Source organism: Gekko japonicus, unplaced genomic scaffold, assembly GCF_001447785.1.
Source record: "Gekko japonicus isolate JY-2015 unplaced genomic scaffold, Gekko_japonicus_V1.1 scaffold170, whole genome shotgun sequence".
NCBI lineage: Eukaryota > Metazoa > Chordata > Lepidosauria > Squamata > Gekkonidae > Gekko > Gekko japonicus.
In genome coordinates, this window is record NW_015160212.1 from 1,078,133 (window position 1) to 1,091,378 (window position 13,246).

General features: G+C 48.8%; 1 protein-coding gene across 1 annotated transcript in view; it reads right to left on the minus strand.

Annotated features, from left to right (window-relative positions):
* LOC107109302 (alpha-2-macroglobulin-like) overlaps window positions 1–13,246 on the minus strand; it is an 83,409-nt gene that overhangs the window by 21,039 nt on the left and 49,124 nt on the right. The window contains exons 23-25 of the mRNA XM_015409902.1: window positions 9,328–9,411; window positions 5,254–5,430; window positions 3,537–3,621 (exon numbers count right to left, since the gene is read on the minus strand). Of these exons, the coding sequence (XP_015265388.1) occupies window positions 3,537–3,621; window positions 5,254–5,430; window positions 9,328–9,411 (346 nt within the window). The remainder of the gene's footprint in view (window positions 1–3,536; window positions 3,622–5,253; window positions 5,431–9,327; window positions 9,412–13,246) is intronic.

Consider the following 13,246-nt stretch of genomic DNA (forward strand, 5'->3'; position numbering starts at 1 on the left):
TCTCTCTGTGATAGCCTCTTCAATTTACCTCAGACACGGATTCCTTAAAAAGAAACATAATTGACAAGCCATACCTTAACATTCAACAAACTCCTGTCCCCTGCCCACCCCCCAAACTTCTTGAGTAAACCGAGAGAACAGCGTATGGGATGACTGCCACTGCTCTGGCTGTGGTACTAAGATCCCTCCAATGGATGGGCACAATCATTGCATGCTGTGCCTAGGGGAAGACCACAGAACAGGGTCTTGCCAGCACTGTTTAAAGTTTACACACCAAGCTAAGAAAAACAGAGCTGCCAAACTGAGGACTTGCTTATTAGAGAGATCCCTTACACCAATGATGGCACAATCATCGGGATCGCAGCACACACCGCCTCCCCCATCTGTGGAGTGGGGAGATTCGGTGCCTCAGGTGACCATTGCAGGCAAAGACCAAAAAGGTCAAAACTGACAAACCTCCTAAGAGAGGACCCAGCTCAGTACCGATGGGCTTGAAGCAGAAGGTCCCAAGGATGTCAGATGGTTCTAAACAGGCCACTGTCTCTAAACCACCGGAACAACAGCCACTGACGAAATCGGCAGTGGAGCTTATAATCCTGACAGGGCTGTCGACCAAAACACCGTCAGTGAGATATGTAAAGGCAATGTCAGATTCCATCTCTCAACAGCCAGCTCAAAAGCTTCCCTCAACTCCTATTCAGATGCAAATAATGACTGGATTGACACTATCTCTGTCCATACAGTCACTGCCGCTGCTAATGATCCTGGCAGAAGACAATCAGACTTCTGGGCATTCTTCAACTCTGAGATGCCATCAATTACACTCCCCTAGGGAGTGAGCAAGGGGAAGCTTGCACGACCAATCACCTCCGGTTTCCTGCTGCTCGGCAAGTGACTGCTCCCTGCATTATTATGATGAACGCAGACAGTGGAGCTCTAATGCAACTGTCCCAGAGCCAGCCTTTCATAACCACAGGTCAGATTGACATCAGTCTTACTATTATAGATCACGCTCCAGATCCTCATCGTGTTTGAGACGGCAGTCTTGATCCCGAACTCATAGAGAAGGATGCAAACTGTTGTTTTGCCAACACCATGTCTTCTTTTTGGATGACTCTGGCCGCCTGAAGTTTGTCATCTGGGAGGTAGGTAAGAAGTTCTGAGAACTGTTCCCAGAGAGTATACTGATATCGGTTCATACAGGCCAGGTAGTTAGAGGCCTTGACTCCTAACGCTCCTGTAGAGTAGAAGCACCTGCCGAAGGCATCCAGTTTCTTACCCTCCTTATCTGAAGAAGCGGAATGCGTTCTTCTAGATTTGGAGGAGGATGTTATCACCATTGAGTTAGGTTGTGGGTGAGAGAAGAGGAATTCGGCATCTGACTCTTGGACTCTATACATGTGATCCAATCGCCCTGTGGACACAGGAGCAGACGAAGGTTTTAGCCATGGTAATTTTGCTGCCTGCAGTAGTACTGAGGACATGGGCAATGCCAAGGTGGACGAGGTATCGAGCTGAACTGTGTCGTAAACAAAATCTGTCGCCTGCGGATGTTGCTGGACGACAGAGAGACCTAAAGAGTGGGCCATTCTTTTGACTAGATCAGTGTAAGAGGTAAGGTTGTCCGATGGAGATACAGGTAAGTCCTCCGCAACATCTTGGTTGGGAGATGTATGGTCAGGAGAGGTATGAGCCTCAGAAGCCTCTGTATCTGAGTCCTCTTCCATGAAGTCTTGTTGTGGTGTGTGGACCGAAATGTCCTGTTGAGAAGGTACTGGTTTCGGTTGGACGACAGGACCGACAGGGTTTGGAGTGACCGGAGTATTGAGTGGACGACTTGGTTCCAGGGTATGGTGGGACGGATCGACTATAGGAGGATGCGACAGAGATGCTGAAGGTCTCGACTTGTGTGGGGATCTCGACCTGTGAATGGAGTGGGTCAACTAGCGATCCCAATCAGAATAGCCCGCTGGAGTCAACCACGGCATGGACGGTGGATAAGCCCCATAGAGGTACCTCAACTGTCGTTGATCCCACGACATTGGTGGTGGGGGAGGTAGGAAGACTCTGGGGGAGCCGCTTCTGGACCGTGGACGTCTGGGAGACAAGGCAGTAGCTTGTCTGTGGGAATTGTCCCTGTAATGTCGGCTGTCAATATCGACGGATTGAGTGTGCAGACGTGAAGGGTGACGCTGCGTGTCACATGAGGTATATCGGTGCCGACGTGGATCGATGTCGGGAGCTTCCGATACCGTCGATGTCGACGACAGGGAAGGATACAGAGAACACTCTGCATCCATCTGATGTCTTAGGAGCTCTACCATTTCAATGTCGGAGTAAGGAGGCTCCATTTGCTGGACAGGGGAGTCCAATACATGGATGGTCGGTATCGCTGGAGGGACTTGGGCCTCCGATATCAATACTGCCGTTGGAGCGGGAGGCACTATAGGGGCATCACCCAGGGCCGGTACCACTTCCTTCCCCTTCTTCGCCGCCTTAAGGGACTTGGAGGTGCCCTTCTTCGCGGACTTATGCTCTGCACTTGCCTTAGGCTTCTTTTTGATTGGCATGGAGGCAGATGATCGTGCCTTCGATGTTGAGGGCTTCGGTGTCGGGCGGTTGACATCGGAGGCAGGCCTCGATGCCAGAGCTGTCGATGTAGATGGTCTCTCCTCCATCGCTGAGGCAGGAGCAAGGGCCGACTCAAGTAGCGCCACTTTAAGGCGTGCAGTGCGTTTTTTTCTCATTTGGTTAGAGAAACGCGCACAGTGACGACAGGACTCTGGCTTGTTAGACTCTCCGAGGCAAAAAATGCAGAGGGTATGACGGTCGGGAGGAGCAAGTTTGCTACCACAACGTTTGCATCTATTGAAAAATCCCCACTTCTTCTCCATAAAGAAGTGCAGTGGAGGGAACGGTTTGGGGGGGGGGGGTAGCCTGAAGGCCTAAGGTAAATTCCCCTCAGAAGAAATTAAAGTCTTTTTAAAAAAAAGTTTTTTGAAGAACAAACCACTAAAAAAGAAAAATAAAGTATGGAAATAATTCCGAAGAGCTGTGAGGCAAAAGCGAACAGTGAACCAATCAGACCGACGAAGAAAGAGGTCTTTCCAACACGGCGGTAAGAAAGGAACTGGTGGGATGTCTGTGTCCACCCCTCTGGGCATGCGCGGTGGGGTTCCTGCGCATGCCCGAGGGACTGGGCGCGAAAATCCGTTAAAAGAGCTTGCTACAGCACCGATTGATCCAGCGCGTGCGCACTAGATCCCATTGGTGTGAAGCACAGAGACCACGTCGAAGATCCTGTCCCCTGAAAAGTGGAAGTCTTATTCAGACTGCCCCCCCCCAGCTCTTGAGATTTCCCTCAGATGCTACCCACAGGCTGTCAAGTGTATTTTGCTTTAAAAAAAGAAAGAAAGTTGGGTTTCTTTAGGAAGCTGGATTTTGCCAGCAGAAACAGCTTCTGCAGCTTTCCAGTGTTTTTGCAGAACTGCGCCGACCTGCACATGAGGGAGCGGAGAAGAGACAGCAGAGCTTACCATGTGTTCCCTGTCTCATAGCCCTGTGGCCCAAAGGTGCTGTAAGAGCCATCGGGGTGCTTGTAGTTCAGCTGCCGCTGGTAGCCTGAAACGGAAGTCATACTGTTCATGCAGGGTAACGCCCCCTTGTGCCAGACGTTGCTGGCTTTAATACTGAGCAGAAAAAGGGGATGTGCAGAACCCCCCAGTTCCCTTCTGGATTTGTTGTGGCAAACTGAAGCAAAACCCACTGATCTACCCCAAAAAAATCTGAAATAGAGTGAGAATTGACAATACCGTCATACAACAGACATCCACCACTTTCCCCTATTATATGCTTGTAAATTATACGAAACATACACTCAAATATGCAAGGGAAACTGAACTCAGTAACACTGTAAGCTAGTGTGAAGTGTCTGGAATACTGCAGTGAAAGAATCAAGAGAGTATCTTGTTGGGTACATGAGAAACTGAAAGTTAAAACACTTGTGACAGTAGCTGGAAACTGCAGAGTTCAGGGAATGTTATGCCTACATTTGATGATGTCACGACCTGGTGTTCAGGCTTTCCATATATAGGGGGTGGTGGCAATGCTCCCCTCCATCTGTGAATGGCTGCTATAGGCTCCTGGTTTTCTCATGCGCCACTTCTCAACTATGGACTCCTACTTAGGTGCAAGCTCTGATGAACTCAGCAAGGTTTACTTTTAAGCAAATACGCACAGAACCCGGCTGCATAGATTTGACTGATTAAGCTACCGATGGAGCAGATCTCATAGGCAGCACCATCCATCAATCATCGATCCCAAGGGTCCCCAAAGTGGCGCCCAGGCGGGGCTTTTGCCCAGCAAGGCTTCTGATTGGACACTGGAGATCTGATGGGCTGTGCCTCTGACGGGAACCCTCACATTGTTTCTCAAGGAGCTAGGTGTCTCCTGGCCCCAGGAACTGACTGTTCGTAACCTTGGGATGACTCTCTTTCCTCAACTTTTTAAAACTTTATGATTTGTTATTTGTGTTACCCCTTGATGATGTGAGAGATCTGTTTATGTAATTCGTAACAAATGCCTGATAAAGGTTTTTGATTTGATTGGCTTTGCAGATTAAAAAGAAATGTTGCCTTGACAGCAGCTGCCACCACAGCACAAGGATCACAGAATCATAGAGTCAGAAGGGACCTCCAGGGTCATCTAGTCCAACCCCCTGCACAAGGCAGGAAATTAACAAATGCTGCCCCACCCCCACCCCCAGTGACCCCTGCTCTATGCCCAGAAGAGGGCAACCCCCCCGATCCCCGGGCGAACTGGCCTGGAGAAAAATGGCTTCCATCCTGACCCCAAAGTGACGATCGGCATTTCCTTGGGTGTGTAAGAAAGGGCCATGAGAACGAAGCACTGAAGCGACCCTTCCTGCCCTCCCTACTCGTGATTTGCCTGAGTTCACAGAATCAACATGGCTGTCAGAAGGCCATCTAGCCTCTGTTTGAAAACCTCCAGAGAAGCAGAGCCCACCACCTCTGGAGGAAGCCAGTCCCACTGAGGAACTGCTCTAACTGTCAGGAAGTTCTTCCTAATGTTTAGCCAAAACTGTGTGCCTGGAAATATGCTGTGGCTTCACCTCCTGTGGCAGCCATTTTGTAACCATGACCACCACACTGCCAGAATTCCCAAAGGTGCCTGCAGGCTGAAAAAAAGGTGGGGACCCCTCAGGTAACAAGCAGAGTCCGAGAGTCTTCTCACCAGAGACGAGGAAGCCGATGGCCTTGGAGCGGGTCTCCTCCGTTAGCTGCTCTGTCTTGTTGAGGTAGTCCAGGATGTAGATGTTGGGCGCAAAGAGGACCATGTTCTGTTCCCCACAGCCGTAGGGAAGCCGGAGGAGGTGCTGCAGGTTCTGAATGGCCGAACCCAGGATGTCACCTTGAAGGGGAAGAAGAGGACACAGGATCAAGGCCGTGGTGAAGGGAGAAATGCTGTGGGAGGCGAGCAAAAAGAAGAACCACAGAATGAAGCGGAACGAGTGAGCCAGAAAAAGAAGGAATGGGATGGATGGAGTTACTAAAGACAGAGAGGAGAAGGTAAGAAAAACGCATCCTGAGAGAATGGTGAGATAGGGCAGAAATGGGCACCAACGAGAATACATAAAATCAGAGGTGGACTCTTCTGGGAGTTTCAGGCCTGTAGCTATAGTGGGGCATTTCAGGGCTCTGCCCCCTGAAATGTGAGAATGCTTCTCTTCCCCCTCCCCCCTCCTGTGACATTAAAAGGCACGTGGCCCATTGATCAGCTGGAGAGCCCTTTAAATCTTGCAGCCCACCCCATCTCCCTCCCGTCCCTTTAAATGTTGTTTTTCGGGGGGGCTACCCACACCTGATCTCCAAGCGGCAAAATTGCTACTTGGAGTTCAGGGAAGGCATGCGGCCACCCCCCACCCCTGTTGCCCCACCAACCCAAAATTTATGGCTACAGGGATGGATATGTGACTGGACATTTCAGTGGCCCCAGAGATTCCATTTCTGAATGCTATGCAAAGTTACACCTGACTAAGCCTAGTGAAATGACTAGGCTTGCAGCTTAGACAGGAGTAATTCTCCATAGCACTGTACTGTGAAAGTCTTCTTTCCTGGGAGTAAGCCCGATTGAATAGACCTGGGGTTCTTCCACATTCTCATTTTCCTTGCTTGTGTGTGTCCCTTATTCCTTAGGGCAGGGGTGTCAAATATGTGGCCCGGGGGCCAGATCAGGCCCCTGGAGGGCTTCTATCAGACCTACAGTGGAACTGGCTGTCTTCTGATGCTTCTTCCAGTTCTGCTGCTGCTGCGTCATCATAGGTCTGCAGCTTACAGATACACACCTGAACAGCATACTCAAGATTGCAAAAGCACAGACATTTTGATGCAATAATTCAGAGCAAGAGGTGTCAGTTATTGGACACTGTTAAATAAACAAAATATTGCAAGAGTGCTAATGTTTTAAGCATGTTTTTATTTTAAGTTTAAAAAAAACCTTTGTGTTTGTGTCCTTTATAAAGTTTATATCTTCGCTACCTGGCATGACATTTTATGACACACGTGGCCCAGCCCCACAAGGTCTCATTTATGTCAAATCCGGCCCTCATAACAAATGAGTTTGACAACCCTGGCTTAGGGTTTCCCCCCCTTTTCTACATGTGTTTTACTGCCTCTAGTGGTCGATTCAACATTACATCACTACACGTTCGACATATCTCCCTGTAGATTTAAACCACAAGTTTTTATGCGGGATTTTCAGTAATATAATATAGAGTCAAGCAGTAGAGGGAGCAAAACACGTCTGCCTGTGCTCTGGAGGATTATTTGCAAAGAAAAGTAAAGAGTGTGGTTGGAGGGAGCTAAATCCTGCCCCCCCCCAGTACCTGAAGCATTTCCCCCTCCCCCTCAGTCAGGCTTCAATTAGCCCAATGAGGAGGGAAATGCTTCAAGTTTTGGGTCGTGACATAAACTGCATGTCAAGGGTGGGGGGTGGGGGTGGAATGGAACCAGATTTAGCATCTTTTACCAACATGCTCCAATTTTCTTCAAAAGTAGAATCCACACATAAAGACTCTGGGAAGGGAGAACAAAACTCACTCATATGCCACTTCACTCCTCTCTGCAGGAGCGAAAGTATCAATTACACCATGGTTCATGCCCTTTTAACATCTCGATTAGATCACTGCAATTCGCTTCTACATGGGGCGCCCTTGAAAAGTGTTCAGAAACTTCAACTGGTGCAGAATGCTGAAGCTGGAATGTTGAGGAGAGTGAGTTGTAGGGACTATATCACTTAGGGTTGCCAGACCCCTGGTAGAGGTGGGGGTCCCCCACTGCCAGGCCCCACTACACCGCCGCCAATCAGCTGGGTGGCAGGGAGGAACTTACCCTGAAAAAGAGGGAGGCCCAGCCAACATGCAGTGATGTGTTTATATTACTGCCCATGTGACCAGGAAGTGACATCATCACCTCAGGCATGGTAGGGCAATGGCCTGGTATTTGGGCACTCTATAACAGAAGCCAAATTTATCATAGAGTTTTTGCCCAAATACCAGAGCGTCGCCTCACATCCCCAACATGATGATGTCACTTCCATGATGATGCCCCAACATGATGATGTCACTTCCAAATTCCAGATGGGTAGCGATATGGGCATGTATGATGGAATGTACTTTTTAGGAGGCTTAGAAGTGCTGTACCAACAACTAAAGGACTGTGAAGGGTTAATTCCTCACAGTGCCAGAGAGCCTTGAGTGGCACGCTGCTTTAGGCAATCAGATTGGTTGGCATCAGCTGAGCAAAAAAAGTCTTTTGAGAGCTGGATGCTGAGAGGTGTCAGTCAGATTCCTGCCTTAACTGAGAAGAGACATGTACCGAAAGCATCTGAGACTAGCCCTGACAGAAATAGGGTTTAGTGCTGACAGAGTCAGATTCCAGTATTGACTGAATGCAGTCTGAATTCAGCAGGGACTGAGAGCAGTTTGAACACAGATGGAGAACTGGGGAAGAATTTGGCAAGGAAGTTTGGGTAGTAGTAGAAGACTCCCATTCAGGCCAAGGGCAAAGGGATGGATCTTCTAGAGAGAGAAGAATCCCTACCCAGTCAATCAGGGAGAGTTATCTCTGAGGAGTTTAGGGATCCCTGGTCTTGTGTGATTGGAAACTGCTTGTGGAGACTTTAAAAGTCAGTTAACAACTCATCACGAGTACTGGTGTTTCAAGAGAAGGGGTTTGGGCACTGGAAATAGGGTACCAGCCTTCTAGGCATCAAAAGAGTCAGCAATTATACAAATAGTGTATTAGAGTGTTTGGGAAAACACTGGAACAAAAGCCTCTAAACATAAAGATCTAAGTAACTGTGAATATCTCTCATTAGTCTGATATATCAAAACAAAAGTTTGTGCTTGCACTAATTTTACCTCAGTAATTTCAATCCCTGATTTCACCTGACCTTTCCCCTTGATGTTAAGTAAAACCTTTTGTTATTTTTGAATTTTAAAAGCGTCTCCAGTGCCATTTCCTGTGGTTTAAGTTAAAGGGTGATCCTATCCCTTCACTCAGGTTCCTAGGCTGAGCAAATAGCCAATATATATTACTGACACAGGGTGGGGCAGGCAAAGTTTCTTTAGGGGAGAAGTAAACACGTTACCAGAGCTGCTCAGTCAGTGAAGGGACACAGAAATGGAGGGAAAATCTTGCCTCTGAGGGAGGGAAGTGGACGGGGCCATCATAGCATGTTTCTGCAATGTCGGATGGGCCTCCCTCCTGCTCCCAGTAAACCCACCCATCCCCTGTTGGTTGCCAGGAGGAACCTGGCAACCCTAATGTCACTCCATTCTAGGCCCATCTACACTGACTTCTAATTTGTTTCCAAGCTGTTGATATTTAAAGCAGGATACTTGTTCCTGCCTGTTCCTTTATGAACCTTACCCAGTCACCTTATAGAGGCTTACTTCAGGTACCCCCACATTCTGAGATCAGATGTGTAGCAACTGCCTTTTTTGTTGTGGCACCAAGCTTATGGAGCTCTCTTCCCTTGATATTTGTGTGTCTCCTGTTATCACCATCTTCTGCCAGCGGGTGAAGACTTTTCTGTTCTGCCTGGCATTCCCTCAATGACTCCTCCTTCCTGCCTTGTGTTTTAATTTTCTGTTTGCAGTATATTATTTTAGTTCTGGTTTTAACTGTTTTTATGCTGTATTTTTAATTACATTTGGTCTAATTGTTTATCTCCCTTGGTGACCCTGACTGGGCACAAAAGTGGAACATAAATATTGTAAATAAAAACAAAAACAAATAAACTTACCGAGCACACAGAAATAGGCCCTGGCTGAGCCCTCCACTACATTTTCTGGGACCTTCAGGGAAAGGGGAGTGGCCTTTTTCTCTCCTGCACGCAAAACAGAGAAAGAGAGAGAGTGAGAGATCTTTGCCTGTTGCCTTCCGCCGTCTGATTTCCCTGTTCCCCACTCAGCCCCTATTCCCTCCAATGGATGAATGCGTTTCTAAGCCTGACCCTCCTCCATCATTTCTTCCCTTCCGGTCCTCTGCATCCAACACTTGCCTGGGCTTTCTCCAACAGGATGAAAAAGTTAAAAAAAAAATCCCATCAGTGTGAAGATTCAAGTCTCACCCAGAGAACATCCATTACATTGCTATTTTTAGTTTTTGATCAACTCATCATGAGCTGACTCTTCCGGGCAATTCTGGAATGGTGAAATGAGCTCCGAAGTGTAAGGGGTTAGAGGAATCAGGTGGATCTTCGACGTGGTCTCTGTGCTTCACACCCATGGGAAACAGTGCACCTGCGCTGGATCGATCGGTATTGTAGCACACTCTAATGGATTTTCGCACCCAGACCTCAGGCATGCACAGGAACCCCACCATGCATGCCCAGAGGGGTGGGCACAGACATCCTGCCAGTTCCTTTCTTTCTGCTGTGTTGGAAGCACCTTCTTTTCGTTGGTCAGATGGGTAGCTATTTTTCCTCAGAAGCTGTTCGGATTTCCCTTTAGTTTTTCTTTACCTTTTCACTTTTACCTTTGCTTATTTATTGTTTTCTTTAAAAAAAGAGAGAGAGAGAGAGAGAGAGAGAGACTTTGTTTAGTTGAGGGGTGAAGTTTTTCTTTTTACCTCAGTTTGGCCTTCAGCCCCCTTCCCCCCCACCTCTTTTTTCTTCTCCACTCTTTTATTTTATGGAGAAGAAGTGGGGCTTTTTCAAACGTTGCAAGGGTTGCGGCAGTAAGCTCGCTCCACCTGACGGCCACACCCTTTGCATTTTTTGTCTTGGCGAGACACACTGGCCAGAGTCCTGTCGACACTGTGCCAAGTTTTCAAATCAAACCAGGAAGAACCAAGCAGCACGTCTCCGGGTAGCGTTACTGGAATCGGCGCTAAACCCCACTTCTGTCATGGATCTAAAAGTACCAGTAAGACCATCGACATCAACGGCTCCGGTTTCGAAGTCCTCGTCCGACATCGTCCAGTCAACATCGAAGCGTCCGGCACCAACGGCGCAGTCTTCGGCGTCCACTCCCGTGAAAAAGAAGGAGAAATCGGGTAAAGAGCACAATTCTGCCAAAAAGGGCTCCTCTAAGGCCCTAAAGGCAGCGAAGTCTGCAAAGGTCTGGGGTCCTGCACCGGGTAATGCCCCTAAGGTGCCCCCCGCTCCAACAACAGTATTGGCATTGGAGGCTCCAGTCACTCCACCGATACCGACCATCCAGCTGATGGATTCTCCAGTACACCAGCTAGACCACGACACGCTGGTCAATATGCGTCCCTTCTCCGACATAGATAATGTTGAGATCCTCAGTCGTCCCCCGGGCATGGAGCGCTCTCCCTCTTCTCAGTCATTGACAGTCTCGGAGTTTCATGCCGATATCAATCCAGGTCAGCATTGACAGATCCCTCCAAACACTCAATGTCATCCTCCCCATCTGTTTGCCAAGGATCAGCCTTTCGATATCGATGATGGGGCTAATAGGGGCCGCTCACAGAGACAAGATGCTACACTATCTCCCAGATGCTCCCACTCTAGGAGTAGATCCCCACGAGTCTTCCTGCCCCCACCACCTCCTCCTCTTTCCTGGGATCACCGCCAATGACATTATCTCTATGGGGCTTATCCACCCGCATCCATGCCATGGTTGACTCCAGCAGGTTACTCTGATTGGGATCGTTACTCTGCTCACAGGTCACGGTCACCCCATAGATCGAGGCCCTCAGCATCTCTTTCCCGTCCTCCGGATCATCCACCTGATGACCCTTCTCGACATCGACTGGATCAATATTGTCCTCCCAGTCCCCCTATCCCACCGTCAACAGATCCAACCAGTCAGATCAAAACTACTCCAGTACAATTACCAGAGCCCAATTCCTCTGACTCTGCGGATGAGGATTCTGATACGGGGGCTTCAGATGTACACAGCTCCCCTGACCAGCCTTCTCCAAACCAGACAGTAGCCGATGACCAACCTAAATCTCCATCTGAAAATTTAACTTCCTACGGAGACCTCGTGAAAAGAATGGCCCACTCCCTTGGCCTTTCAGTCGTACAACCACAACCATAGGTTACAGATGCCGTTTTCGATGTGGTACAACTAGATACATTGACGGCTATAGCACTACCCATGTCCACGGTCCTTTTACAGGCAGCTAAAGCACCATGGGATAAACCGTCATCAGCTCCAGTGTCCACACGTCGCTTGGACCATATGTACAGAGTCCAAGAAACAGGAGCAGAATTCTTATTTGCCCATCCTCAACCAAATTCAATGGTAGTTACTTCCTCATCCAAGTCAAAGAGAACCCATTCTGCCCCTTCAGACAGGGAGAGCAGAAAGCTAGATGCATTCGGACGACGTTTCTACTCTACTGGAGCACTAGGGGTAAAGACCACCAACTACTTAGCATGTATGAGTAGATACCAATACACTTTGTGGGAGAGGCTCTCCGAGCTCTTGGCAAACCTTCCAGAAGATAAGCGTCAGGCAGCCCGCATCATCCAAAAGGAGGGCATGGTGCTGGCAAAACAACAAATTAATACTGCCAAACATGCCCTAGACACCTGCTCAAGGACAATGGCTTCAGCCATAGCTCTCCGAAGACATTCCTGGCTACGTAACACTAATCTACAACCAGATACTAGATCATACATAGAGGACCTTTCCTTCGATGGCCTTGGTCTCTTTAATAGTACCACAGACACCATATTACAAGATATGGATAAAAGCATAAGAGCTTCTCATGCTCTGGACGTTTCTTCATCCACGAGGCAGCAATACCGGCCTCGTCCCTGGTCTAGACCCTGGCAAAAACGTACCCCAAATCGTCAGTCTCCTGACTGGCAATGGAGGCCACGTAATCCTCTGGAGGCCAGAAGCCCACGTTTCAGAAACCTAGATTCGGATCGGGACAACAATCCTCCCGCAGTAAGCAGGCAAAGTCTGCCAAGCAGGGTTTTTGACTTCCATGTCTTCCAGTCACATCCCACCCGTCTAACCCCCTTCCTCCAAACTTGGTGCCTCATCACCACAGACGAATGGGTGCTGTCCATATTGACCCAGGGTTACAGCATAGAATTTATTCAGAACCCTATTACTCCTGTCTTTGTCTCCACACCCCCTTCTCCAGCACTTCTGGAAGAAGTGTCCGTCCTTCTGCACAAGGGAGCCATCGAGCCGGTGCCACTGCATCTACAGGGCAGGGGATTCTATTCCTGCTATTTCACCATTCCAAAGCGGGATGGAGGCGTTCGACTAATCTTAGATCTAAGGGCACTAAACTGCTTTGTGAGCTACCACCGCTTCTGCATGGTGTCCTTGCAGCAGATTCTGCCACTTCTCCAGAAGAACGTCTGGATGGCCACCCTCGACCTCCAGGACGCATACTTCAACCTCACCATCCACCCGTCCCACCGCCAATACCTATGCTTCGCAATGGGTCAACATCACTACCAATATGCAGCTCTGCCATTCGGCCTTTCAAGTGCACCGAGAGTCTTCACAAAGACGATGATGGTGGTCGCAGCCTTCCTTCGTCTCAAGGGTATCTCCATCTACCCATGCTTTGACGATTGGCTCTTGGTTGCGACTTCCAGGGACGCCCTGGTCTCAAACATCAACGAGACGCTAGCCCTCCTGGGAAACTTGGGTCTGCAAGTAAATCTGGTGAAGTCTCAACTTCAACCGGTTCAGAAAATACACTACATCGGTGCGCTACTA